This window comes from Dermatophagoides pteronyssinus, unplaced genomic scaffold (genome assembly GCF_027571235.1).
Source record: "Dermatophagoides pteronyssinus isolate colony J.1.1.1.1 unplaced genomic scaffold, Derpt_VIB-CSIC_2022.12 sq0049, whole genome shotgun sequence".
NCBI lineage: Eukaryota > Metazoa > Arthropoda > Arachnida > Sarcoptiformes > Pyroglyphidae > Dermatophagoides > Dermatophagoides pteronyssinus.
Genome location: NW_027461572.1, coordinates 65,640 through 78,392, shown reverse-complemented (window position 1 = coordinate 78,392; position 12,753 = coordinate 65,640). Strand labels below are relative to the sequence as shown.

The window sequence follows — 12,753 nt, the reverse complement described above, 5'->3', positions numbered from 1 at the left end:
TCTAGTATTAAGAAATGAAGATGATATAAATTCATTAACTGGTTTTTTAATATTTGATTTTCTAAGAGATTTATTATTGGAATTTATTTATTTTCATTTTACTGGTCATTTATCCGATATTTATGATAAATTTTATGATATTTTAATTAAATTTTGTTTATTGAAACATTCAACAACATTCATTAATCAACAACAACAACAACAACAACGACGTCAATCAATTTTATCATCAACAATTTATGAAACAATTAATGAAGAAAAATCCAGACCAACAACAATATTAACCATCAATGATAATAATAATGGATTGAATCATTTACGAATAGAATTATTTCAATTAAAATATTATCATGAAAAAACAATACCAAAAATATTTACATTTGTACAACTAAAACGTTCATTACATTTAAAATTTTTTGTATTTTGTATTAATTTTGCTATAATTTTATTACAAACTGAACATAGTAAATATGAATGACAACATGGTGTTGCATCTGTGTTCATTTACAGAAAAAAAATGAATGGATTGCGAATAATAATAAAAAATTGCTATCCACTGATATCATCGTATATTTTTTTTGGTAATGAATGAACGAAAACAAAAAAAAAATGCATAGTATTAATGACCGATATACACACTTTCTGTTATTTACAAAAACTAAATAAAAAAAAAAAACATCACTATTGATGACGACAAATAGAACCTAAATGAAATCGGGTCGATGGCCAATAACAATTTTTGAATGAATGTTTGGGTTAATAATAATAATAATAATAATTTGTATGCATTTAACACGTTTAATGAACCTTGTTGTTGTTGCTTGCAACATTGATTTACACATTGCAATCCAATTAATCAATCAATCATCGTCATCATTATCGTCATCCGTAATGATGGAAAATAAATTTTTCTATTTTTATTGCCTAAAAATAACCTGAATCTTGAAATGATTTGAATGTTGCTTCTGTTGTTGTTGTTGTTGTTGACAATAAAAAAAATAACCTCGAAAAATAACATTAAAGTCAATGTACGGATTGATTAATCATTGATGCAATGTATGCATTAACAAATTTCTTTTTTGGATTCAACACGTTCAACACCAAAATGTGATGTGAGCGGCGAGGGGAAAATCAAAAATCAAAAATCAAAAAAATAATCCTGACCCTCGATGAATCGAAATGAAATGGAAATGGAAAGCAAAATTCACAACAAAAAAAAACTGTACAATTAAAAAAAAATTTGTCATACCATCCCACCAATCTCAAGTACATTTTCAATTTCTCAATCTTGAAATCAAGGATGCTTGTTTTTTTTCTCCTAAACAAAACTAAAGAAAAAAAATTGAAAATCCGTTATCATTGATCCTGATTTTTTTTTGGTGGCTTTGATGATGATCATCAACATCGATAAAAAAAATATTTTAATGTGAAAAGATTTATGATTCCTTTGACGATAATTTTTTTTTTGTTTTTAAATTCATTTTTAATTGTGATAATGAGAATAGTTGATGGATGGATGGATGGCGAAAAAAGGAGTGTGTGTGTTTGGATTTTATGATGATGATGAACCACTGTTTTAGATGATGATAATGTAGAAGATGATTATCATATCATATCGATAGTGGTGTGTGTGTGTGATGTGTGCATCAACAACAAATAAAAATCAATCCTATCATTTCTAATCATAATAATTGATTTGATTGATTGATTTAAATCAACTTTAACAGAAATAAAAATTATTTCTACCGAAAAAAAAATAGTGAATGAATGAATGAATGCATGCAATTAAATGCTGCTTTAATATGCTATATCCAAAAAAAAAAAATTTATTCAACTTTTTTTTCGATATATAAATCGATCCATTTCATCAAATCAATCAATCAATCAATAGATTATTGAATCATCAAGTTATCCAAGATCATCATCGTTTATGAATTTCAATTGAGGAAATTTTGTTTTGTTTTTTTTGGTTTTTTGTTTTTTGGTTTTTTGATTATTTCATTTCACAATTTGATGAAAAACAAATTTTTTATTAATGAATCAAGGATGTTTGATCTCTGTTTGTGCGTATGTATGCCTGTGTATTGAAATTAATTGATTTTGTTTTCTATCACAAGAATTTCAATGAAAATGAAAAAAAATTACAACGAAAAAAATTGCAAATCAAAACGAATATCATTAACATACATTTTATCATTGGCATTGATTAAAAAACATTTTTTGATATATAAACACTGTTTGGCTTGTTTTTCTTATATGTGAATCCAGTTTTGTTTTCGATCTAACCCTTCTATCTTCAACAGCATTTTTTTTACTATTCTGATGCAATTATCGATTTGAAATGACTGATTGAATTTGGGAAAGAATTTCTCTTCATCGTTTCTGTTAGTTTTATTTTTGATGTCCAAAAAAAGTGATTTAAAAAAATATCCAATAATGGCAACTATTTTGAATGTGATGATTACCATTTTTATTTACATCACTATTTCGACTTGTTATTGTCAACAACGAACCGCCGTTTTGTCAAATAAAATCAATGAAGAATCATTACGAACAAAAAAATTTATTGATAATGAATCCATTCAATATCAACCAAAAAAACGTTTTGATAATAGAAAAATTTTTCTATATTATTTTTTTAAATATTTTCATAATGTTAGCCATAATCTATCGGAAGAATGTCGACAATCATATAATTATTTTCTGGATAATTCCAAAGAACAATGGGCAATTAAAAGTAAGTGGATGAAGTTTTTAACCCTTTTTCACACCTGTTGATTACATTTTTGTTTTGTTTTGTTTTAAATTAGTGATCGATTCAAATTCTGTTCTTGAATCCGGTATTATGAATGGTAATGTACAATTTTTTGGTGAATTTGATCAATGTTTAGATCTAAATATTGATCAATTACCAAATGGTCAGATACAATATTGTAGTATACAATTTCCTACATCAATTATTTTGACTAAAAATGAGGTATTTTTGAATCATTTTTTCAACAACAACAACAACAAAATTCCTCATTCATTTCTTATATTCAATATAAATTCATAGAGCAATATATTTCCACCATTCGTATGGACAATGGTACCACCAATGGCTGGTATTTGTTTACCGGCTGCATGTTCAATTGATTATGATTTACCTATTATTCTTAATGAATGTATGTATATGATTTTGATAATGTCCAAAAAAAAATTAATTTGATTTCTTTTTTATTTGCTGTTAGTATCCATACGTGATAAACAAAAACCATTGATAATTTCACAATGTATCACAAGAAAAGATCTTAACATTGGTAATCGTATTGAAACTATTCATATTGTTATTATGTAAGTTTATTTTTTGAAACAACCAAAAAGCAAAAAATTTCTAAATTATCATCATTTCGGTTAATTAGTGCAATATTTATATCGATATTTACAATGATCATCCTTGGAACTATTATTGAACAAATGATTCGATTGAATAAATTTTCATCGACAATTAAGAAAAATTTTATCATACGATTATTGCTTTGTTTTGATCTGGAACGTAATCTTGGTTTTCTTTTTCGTACTAATTCATTACATTCATCGAAGAAAAATGAAACCAAACAAATTAATTGTCTACATGGAATTCGTGTTCTTAGTTTTCTATTTATTCTTATCTATCATACGTTTACTGAAGCTCAAGTTCCAAGTTGTAAGTATCTTATTCCAAATAACCTACCTGTCTTACTTAACTAACTAATCCTAATAATATTCTAAAAACACATTTTTTTTCATAGACAATTTAGTAAAATATTTACATGCTGAAAAAGAATTCATTTATCAATTTGTTACGAATGCTGCACTTTGGGTGGATACATTTTTTCTATTATCCGGTTTTGTTATGGCACATTCATTTTTAAATCAATTTGGTTTCAAATATACTAATTTAAACAATAACAACAACAACAACAATCATAATAATAATGAACATCAAAATCAGCCAACAATTCAGCATAATCCATCAATGATTGATCATCTAAAACAACATCCAAAACGAATATTTCATCGTTATATTCGTTTGACTCCATCCGTTGCTGGTGTTGTTGCTCTTTCTATTTTGATTGAAATTTTTGGTTCCGGTCCATTGTGGCATAATTATGTAAATTTATCACAAAAATCTTGTCATAAAAATTGGTGGAATATTTTTCTTTATGTAAATAATTTCTGTAATCTTAATTCGCCTGCTTATCCACAGCGTGAGGTAATTATCATTTTAAAATGGGTCAAAAAACAAAAACAACATTTATATAACTTTATTTTTTTCCAGTGTTTATCCTATCTTTGGTATCTGGCTGTTGATATGCAATTTTTCATCATTTCACCATTGTTAATTATATTTTTGGCACATAAATCTTTTCATATGCAAAAAATCGGAATCATTATCAATATAACATTCATATTAATTAGTTCAAGTTTAACCGCATTTTTAATGGCATGGAAACATTTAACGCCTACTGTTGTTGTTACCACTTAGTATGTGTTTTTTATTGATATTATTAATTTTCAATCCAAAAACAATCCTAATTTGAATTTGTTTTATCAATTTTTCAGCGATCTAGATTATATAAACATGGTGTATAAAGCATCTTATTGTCGAATTGGACCATATTGTATTGGTATACTTATGGCATACATTTATCATCGAAGAAATGCTTATAATCAACGAAAATATCTTCTATCTAACGATGAGAATAGTAGAGATGATAATAATAATCATGTTGAAAGAATAAAACATAATTATTCAACTTTTACTGGATTAATGTTGATGACTATAGCCATTATTATGTTAATATCAACAACGATGCTTACATATCCATGGTTACAAGGTTGGGATTATGTAAATGTACCATCCATTCTATATGGTGCCATACATCGTAACATATGGGCAATCGGTTGGGCCTTATTAATTTGGGCAATGGCACGTCAACATTTACCATTGATGGATCGAATATTTTCACATCCAATGTTTCAAGTATTCAGCAAACTAACATATCAATCATATTTATTACATTCAATTTTAATCAGTGCCATAACCAATTCATTACGACAGAAAATTTATTTTTCTGAATTTAATTTTGTAAGTATATTTTTTTATCATTTGAATTTTTTAATTGATGAACTCTTTTTTCCTACAGGTATTAGATGTAATTTGTTATTTCTTTTTTACACAATTAATATCGATCATTATGTTTGTCATGTTTGAACGACCATTTCTTAATGTTGAATCGACATTTTTCCGTCTAAATCATCGTAAACATTCAAATGTTCGAACCAACAATAAAATCATTGGAAATGATAATCCAGCAATTAATAGTTTAGATCAATAAAATGACATCATAAAATCATTTTCATTTGTGTTTGTTTGCATCTGTAAATAATTCATTCATTTTTCATCAAAAGTTAATTTGTTCAACAAATTTTATTTCTTGTTTATTTAAAAAAAAATTCGTGAATTTTAGAAAAATTTTAGTTATTGTTATTGTGATTGTTTTATAATTGATGTTTGTTTTGTTTTTTGTTGTTGTTAAAGAAAATTAAAAGATTGTTTTTGAAAATAACAAAATAATTTTCTATTTATTAAATTTCATTATAATGGAATCATTAGCATCGATCGATGATTATAGTGATTATTATCATGATGAAATTTTTATGAAAGAACTTAATCCAGAATTACCAAAAGAATGGCATCAACAAATTTGGCTTCAAATGGAATATGTTTTAGATGTTATTCATAATTCAAGTAGAATGACTACAACAATCCTATCCATAATTATCATATATTATGTTTATACATTTGTTACTAGAAAATTTCCACAATTTAAATGTATGTTTTTTTTAATGTAATTAGATTCTCTATATTCACAAAAAATAATCAATTTACAAGGTGGTTTATTATTTCGTGGTAGATTTCTTAGTCTTAAACGATTAAAGAAAAGATATGAACTATTATCTATACCAGGTCGTTATCGATTTGCTGGTAAAGAAGAAGGTGCAGAACCGATCGATATAGAATATAAAGCGGATGAAGATGAATTAAAACTGATTCGAAAAATACGTTATAAACTTAAATTCGAACAAGATAAGATTGGAAATTAATTTATTTGTTTTTTTCAAAGAAAATATTATTATTTATTTTTTAATAATTTACAAATTAAAATTTCAACCAAATCGACCTTCAATCTGTTGTTCATCAATCAATTCATCTTTAAAATCTTTTGACATTCTATGTAATTCATATAGCCAACGAATATATTCTTCAACTGTTAATCGATTACCATGATGTTCGAAACGTTCTGGATTAATGTTAAATTGTCGTTCATCATTTACAATAACAGCCATACGATCAAATTTCATTTCTTGCATTAATGCTAACATTTCTGTATTTAAATATTGTTGATAATTGCCAATATTTTCCAATAATTTTCGTTCCGTAGATTTACGTCTTGAATTTGCCGAAAGATATTTATGATTTGTACGAAACATTCTTGTCCAATTTTCATAAATATTTGGCAATATTAATGATGATGGTGGTGTTCGTGCAATATGTAATTCATCTTCGATTGCTGTCGAATCGCTAAAAACTGTAATTTATACAAGTAAATCAATGTTTTTTTCAAATAGATTCTGAAAAAATCTTACTTTTACCCCATGTCCCGGTAAATGCATCGATGCCAATGATAAAATATAATGATAAACAAAAAATACCAGGATTAATGTAATACATTTTGGATTAGAAAATCTTTTTTATTCAAATCAGAAAAAAAATTACAATAAAAACGAAATTTAAACGAAAAAACAACAAACAACAAACAAGAACCTAAATCAATGACAACGTCATGTTGTTGTTGTTTCGAGGTCATACTCATCATTATCATTTGTATTTTCAAAAGAAAAATGACCATTCATCATCCGTTTGACAGGTGTCCCGAACACGATAGCAATCTTCAATCAAAGGACCAAGGGTCCTGTACTTGATTTTGTTTCGGGTTCGAATTATGATTTTTTTTCGATAAAAAAATTTATTACATTGAGACCTGTGCTGCCATCTTGAAAAAACGATTATCATCTTTTTTGGATTCTTGCGAAATATAACCTAATTTGGTTGTTGTTTTTGTAAAAGTAAATTTAATGGATTTCCATTCACCAAATTGAAAACATTTTTTTTATGCTCATAAATATCATTGATTGTTATTGATGTTATCCTTGCAAATATGGTGAAAATTTTATTGGTTTTCAAGGAGAACATCAATGTTTTATGATCATCGTTAGTTAAAAAATTAAATTTGAGATAACTTGCCTGCATTCTTTTTATCCGTTACACAAAAAGTCAACGAAAATTAAAGCAATTATCATGGAAAATTTTGACGATGATGATCGCCGTGTTCTGTCGATTCAAAGTCATGTTGTATCCGGTTATTGTGGAAATAAATCGGCCGTATTTCCATTGCAAACGCTTGGATTCGATGTTGATTTTATAAATTCGGTCCAATTCAGTACTCATACTGGATATCCAAAATGGACTGGACAAGTATTAAACGAACAAGATTTATCCGAATTAATCGAAGGTCTTCGATATAATAATCTTCTTTGTCAATATACACATTTATTGACCGGTTATGCAAGATCAGCCAGTTTTTTGCAAGCAATGAATTCTGTTATTAAAGAAATCAAATCCAAAGCCCCGAATGTTGTATATCGTAAGTATTTTTGCAAACAAAAATGATATTACGACTTTAAAATTCATTTGAAATTGATAGTTTGTGATCCAGTTCTTGGAGATAATGGCAAAATGGTGATTGATTTTTGTTTGTTTTAAACATGTATTCTAATTAAATATTCTTCACTTTAGTACGTACCAGAAGAGTTGCTTTCCGTATACAAAGAGAAAATCATTCCGTTGGCCGATATTATTTGTCCGAATCAATTTGAAGCAGAGTTTGTATCCACTGTTATCCGTATGTTTTTTTAACGTTTTTTTGTTTCAAAATTTCAGATTATTGAGTGGTATAAAAATCACTGGAATTGAAACGGCGCTAAAAGCTATTGATCATTTACATTCCTTGGGCATCAAAACCGTCATAATATCATCTACTGATGAAGGTTTTAACGGTACAAACAAACGATTAATGACTATTGGTTCAAGCGAATTACCCGGACCATCCGGCCAAATTCGACAGCTGTTTAAATTGGAAATACCGAGATTCGAGGCTAATTTTACCGGTACCGGTGATCTATTCGCAGCATTGTTTTTAGCTTGGTTTACAAAAACAAAATTTGATTTAAAAACAACAATGGAAAATGTAACGGCAACATTGAATTCAATTATTTGTCGTACATTCAATCATGCTAACAATAAGCCTCGTGGATTAGAGCTGCCATTTAATCGTGAGTTACAAATTATCAAATGCCGTGACGATATTCTTGAACCAAAAATTCAATTTTTTGCGGAATTAATTTAAACAGAATCAAGATTTTTCTTAAAATCTAAAATTTTTACCAATTTTCAATTTAATTCAAACCATTTTTACAAATTAAAAAGTCTTCCATTCACATTTGACTATAATTATTATTTAGTTAGAAGAAAATCTTCACATAATTCATTAAATTCTTCGGCAAATCGTTGATGAATGTTATGTTTACCTTTGGGAAATCGAAACAATGTAGCATTAGGAATATTATTAACAAGATAAAGTGGATGTTCACGTGCAAGCATTGGATCTTCATCACCATGTAATATTAACACTGGACATTCAATACGTTTTAGATCTGATTTACAAATATCACTTAATGTTAACATATGCGAAATAAAACGATCCCATAATTGATAGAAATGTTCTTCACCATAAATTCCGATCATTGGTCGTCGCATTCTTTCAGACCATCCATGACGAGCATCACGAACTTTACGCAATAATTCTCGATCTTCTTCGCAAACATAAGCATTTGCACCCCATATAATTAATTTCTGTAAATTATTTGGATTAGCGGCTGCTAAAATGATTCCAGTTATACCTCCATCACTCCATCCAAGAATAGAATAACTATCATGATTCAATTTCTAAATCGAATAACATAATATGAATTAGGTAGGTAGGGGATATAACATCGAAAAAATCAAACCTTCATTAATTTTGCTGCCATAACGGCATCACGTCGATAGAAATCTTCCAAATCTCGTTCTGGTGGTCGACTTTGTCCATAACCAGGTGGATCCCATGCAATAATTTTGAATTTTGATCCATCCAAACCGGTCAATTGTGGAAGAAAATCATTGCGGCCAGTGCCTAATGCACCCGGCATTAACAATAATACATGTTCACCTTGACCAGCACTTTCATAATGAATTTTACGTCCATCAATTTCAACATCATGACCGAATATCGGATTAGGAATTTTCGGAGTATTATTTTGTTGTTCTTTATTCGAATCACTTAAATGCCGCGTAAATGATGTGAAAATCTGTCTATAATTATGTCTTTGCAAAATAGATTCATTATAGATTGGACACCACAATGATTGATGGCGATTTGAAATCGCTAAAATTTTAGATATTCGATTATTAATGGAAATATTTTGAGTGGATTTTTGTAATTGCTGTTTTAACAGCGATCCAAATCGATTACGGAATTGGCTCATATTTCGAAAATCAAAATAATGATCGCATTAGCTATTTTTTTGTCCATGCATTAATGCAGCACTTTGACATGAATTCTACAATATAATTAACGACATCTATGAATAAAATTCTTTAGACAAAATTATGAGAAACAAAATTTTCAAAACAAAATTCATGGTGACAATTTGCCCGCGTCTTTTGTGATTATCCGAATATTTATCAAAATGAATCGAGGTAATAAACGACCAAAACTATCACGTGCTAGACCAAAAACTAATGTTGATATAAATCCAACTGAACATTTACTCTTGGAAGTTGATGATCACGAAGATGATGAATTCGAATTCGATGATGAAATCGTTGACAACAAAGATGAAGAGGATAAATCACGTGGTATAAGAGATATATATCGAGATTATTTACACACAAAACGATTAAAATTTGATGATTATTGTAGCGAACAACGTGAATATCTCCGACAACTTCGTCAACGTTGTCTTGAACTACAACAAAAACGTGGTTGTCGATTCCATATCGATCCACCTGTCAATCGTTTTGCAGATATTCCTTTGGGTGATCCAAAATGGCGTATCTGTGATCCTGATTCATTACCACCTGTAATCGATTATACAGCTGAAATTTGGGAATATTTTAATCGTTTTTATTTTGAACCAGAACAATCTGATTTGTCAACATTGTTCGAAGGTATTTGTATATACGTTAATGGATATACGAATCCTATTGCATCACATCTTCATACATTGATGCTTTTCACTGGTGGTCATTATACATTAATTTTCGATCGACATCGTACAACACATACAATTGCAACAATTCTTTCATCGGCACAAATGAAATCTGAAATCGCACGAAATAAAACTGTTCGACCAGAATGGATAATCGAATCGCTTCGTGCACGAAAATTATTACCATTGCATGAATTTCTTGTACATAAAAAATTTCAAGATATTCGTGAAACATTTGCCCGAATGACTAGACAATTAGAACAACAACAACAGCAGCAGCAACAACAACAATTGGAGAAAAAAGATTCGAAAAAATTTCGATCATTAAGTCCAATACTTGGCATAAAAAATGGTCTGATGACTTTGACATATGAAACGTATGAAGTTGATTCAGATCAAGATTTTGAACCAAATCTTTTAAAATTATTAAATGAGCTAGATAATGATAAACATAGTACGCCTAATACTAAACCACATTCTTCACGAATTTCAGAACAAGGACCATCATCATCATCAACCACTGGTGTATTACCGGCTCAAAATCACGAACCATTAGCATTCAATACATCAGATTATATGCCAGGTTCTACACAAGAATTGGATTCTGCTATGCTGAATGAATTACCCGATGAAATACGTCGAGAAGTTATTGGTTACGCACGTCAAAAACAACAGAAAAACAATCAATGCACGAAAACTTCGGATAAACCTACGAAATCACCTGTTAAAAATTTGAAAAAACCAATCCAAAATAATGTAGATATTGCTAACAATATTTTCTTTGGTCGAATTGTCGGTATGAAGGCTAATGTTTGTGGTAAAACTAGTATTCAAGATGTTGGAAAATTATTTGAAGAATGGATCTGTAGCACTGAAGAATTGAACGATATGGATATTTCATATGTCATTCGATTTTTACTCGGATTAGCCGATGAAAAACGTTATGAAGATCTTCTACAAATTCTATATGATATGAAAGAATGTATCCAACAAAATTGTAATCCAGAACAATCTATTTATCAAGAATGGCAATTTTTGTTTGCCGGTACATTATGCACGGTTCTTACACAAGAATCATCGATACCGAACGAATTTCTACCTGAATCATTGTTTTCAATTTGAAATTTTTAAATTTTTTTTTAATCCAAAAAAAATAAATAAAGCTCCCTCTGTGATCATAAAAAATCATCATTTCTTGACTCATGATATTGTATACATTGATGAATCCATTCCGGTTAATTTAGGTTTGTGTTGTCGCGTCAGCATTCGAATTTGTTTAGGATTTCATCATTTGTTCAACGAATTTTAGTTTATTTTTTCAAATTATCATCAAAATTTACTTATCGGTTTCATTTTGTTCCCACAGTTTAATTATCTAGAATTTTCAAATTTAAAAAATGTCTGAAAATGAAATGATTGGTGAAATAATCAAACCATTGGATAAATGGGATGGATCGGCTGTCAAAAATCGTTTGGATGATGCTGTTAAATTTTTTTTCACCCATACAAATCAATATAAAGAAAATTTTATACTTATCGATATTCGTTTGGGTATTAGCTTGATGGCTGTTGGTGTAGCCGTATTTGCACTTATCTGGGATTATCTGAATCCATTTCCAACATCTAGGCCAATACTTCTCATTTGTGTTTGTGCATATTTCGTATTCATGGCAATATTGACCATTTATACAACTATGGTTGAAAAGGGAATCTTTTTAAAAGCTAAACATGGAAATAAGGTATTAAAATTTTTCATTGAAATTCCATTTTTTTTTATTGAAATTTGTTTCCATCAATAGTCAATTACTGTATCATCATATATGAAACGATTTGATGATCAATATCAATTGTTGATCGAATTGAAAACGAACAAAAATGGTGGCCAACCATGTGAATCAAAACTAGAAGGTTCAATTGGTAAATGGGTCGATGATGAAGGATATTTTCTTGAACGAAAATTTGAAGATGATCTTAAACGATTATATTCACGTATGTTGAATAAAAAGACCAACTAAAAAGCACATTGGTTTTTTTTCCGAATCATGTTCATCATTGGTGATTGGCCTTCATATTTATCAATCCGTTAATGTTTTTCCAGCCGCAAACCCACAACATACATCTGGCTTAAAAGTCACTAAAATTAAATCATACCAAATTCCAAAAGACAGTACGAAATACCCAATTTCAAATGTAAATTTTCTTTTCTCGTACAAATTTAAGCAAAAATAAATGAATGAATTTCTTTTTTTCTTGTTTATTCATGTTTTCTTTGATCATCGGAAATTGTATTCTTAAAAAGATTATTTGAATAAAAAATTTTTACTAAATTAAAATTCATTCGAATACTTTATTTATGGA

General features: G+C 28.6%; 7 protein-coding genes across 7 annotated transcripts; 5 read left to right on the top strand and 2 right to left on the bottom strand.

Annotated features, from left to right (window-relative positions):
- The first annotated feature begins 2,362 nt into the window (after positions 1-2,362).
- LOC113789405 (nose resistant to fluoxetine protein 6-like) lies at positions 2,363-5,505 on the top strand. Its single transcript, XM_027338935.2, has 9 exons — positions 2,363-2,737; positions 2,811-2,977; positions 3,056-3,164; positions 3,231-3,333; positions 3,402-3,685; positions 3,771-4,234; positions 4,301-4,506; positions 4,585-5,110; positions 5,169-5,505. The coding sequence occupies exons 1-9, from the start codon at positions 2,401-2,403 to the stop codon at positions 5,358-5,360; spliced, it is 2,388 nt and encodes a 795-aa protein (XP_027194736.2). The 5' UTR covers positions 2,363-2,400; the 3' UTR covers positions 5,361-5,505.
- Positions 5,506-5,540: 35 nt separating this feature from the next.
- LOC113789417 (uncharacterized) lies at positions 5,541-6,212 on the top strand. Its single transcript, XM_027338946.2, has 2 exons — positions 5,541-5,857; positions 5,918-6,212. The coding sequence occupies exons 1-2, from the start codon at positions 5,626-5,628 to the stop codon at positions 6,127-6,129; spliced, it is 444 nt and encodes a 147-aa protein (XP_027194747.2). The 5' UTR covers positions 5,541-5,625; the 3' UTR covers positions 6,130-6,212.
- On the bottom strand, positions 6,114-7,036 carry LOC113789416 (uncharacterized). Its single transcript, XM_027338945.2, has 2 exons — positions 6,673-7,036; positions 6,114-6,614 (listed from the first exon to the last, which is right to left on the bottom strand). The coding sequence occupies exons 1-2, from the start codon at positions 6,755-6,757 to the stop codon at positions 6,193-6,195; spliced, it is 507 nt and encodes a 168-aa protein (XP_027194746.1). The 5' UTR covers positions 6,758-7,036; the 3' UTR covers positions 6,114-6,192.
- A 124-nt stretch (positions 7,037-7,160) lies between these two features.
- Positions 7,161-8,583, top strand: Pdxk (pyridoxal kinase). The gene is made up of 4 exons (XM_027338943.2): positions 7,161-7,730; positions 7,791-7,825; positions 7,883-7,968; positions 8,027-8,583. Exons 1-4 carry the CDS (start codon positions 7,385-7,387, stop codon positions 8,490-8,492), a joined length of 933 nt encoding a protein of 310 aa, XP_027194744.1. The 5' UTR covers positions 7,161-7,384; the 3' UTR covers positions 8,493-8,583.
- On the bottom strand, positions 8,519-9,747 carry LOC113789412 (serine hydrolase BPHL-like). Its single transcript, XM_027338942.2, has 2 exons — positions 9,154-9,747; positions 8,519-9,091 (listed from the first exon to the last, which is right to left on the bottom strand). The coding sequence occupies exons 1-2, from the start codon at positions 9,667-9,669 to the stop codon at positions 8,600-8,602; spliced, it is 1,008 nt and encodes a 335-aa protein (XP_027194743.2). The 5' UTR covers positions 9,670-9,747; the 3' UTR covers positions 8,519-8,599.
- A 9-nt stretch (positions 9,748-9,756) lies between these two features.
- LOC113789406 (uncharacterized) lies at positions 9,757-11,586 on the top strand. Its single transcript, XM_027338936.2, has one exon. It carries the CDS (start codon positions 9,874-9,876, stop codon positions 11,515-11,517), a length of 1,644 nt encoding a protein of 547 aa, XP_027194737.1. The 5' UTR covers positions 9,757-9,873; the 3' UTR covers positions 11,518-11,586.
- Positions 11,587-11,618: 32 nt separating this feature from the next.
- Positions 11,619-12,652, top strand: Spase25 (Signal peptidase complex subunit Spase25). The gene is made up of 2 exons (XM_027338944.2): positions 11,619-12,134; positions 12,195-12,652. Exons 1-2 carry the CDS (start codon positions 11,793-11,795, stop codon positions 12,408-12,410), a joined length of 558 nt encoding a protein of 185 aa, XP_027194745.1. The 5' UTR covers positions 11,619-11,792; the 3' UTR covers positions 12,411-12,652.
- The last annotated feature ends 101 nt before the right edge of the window (positions 12,653-12,753 follow it).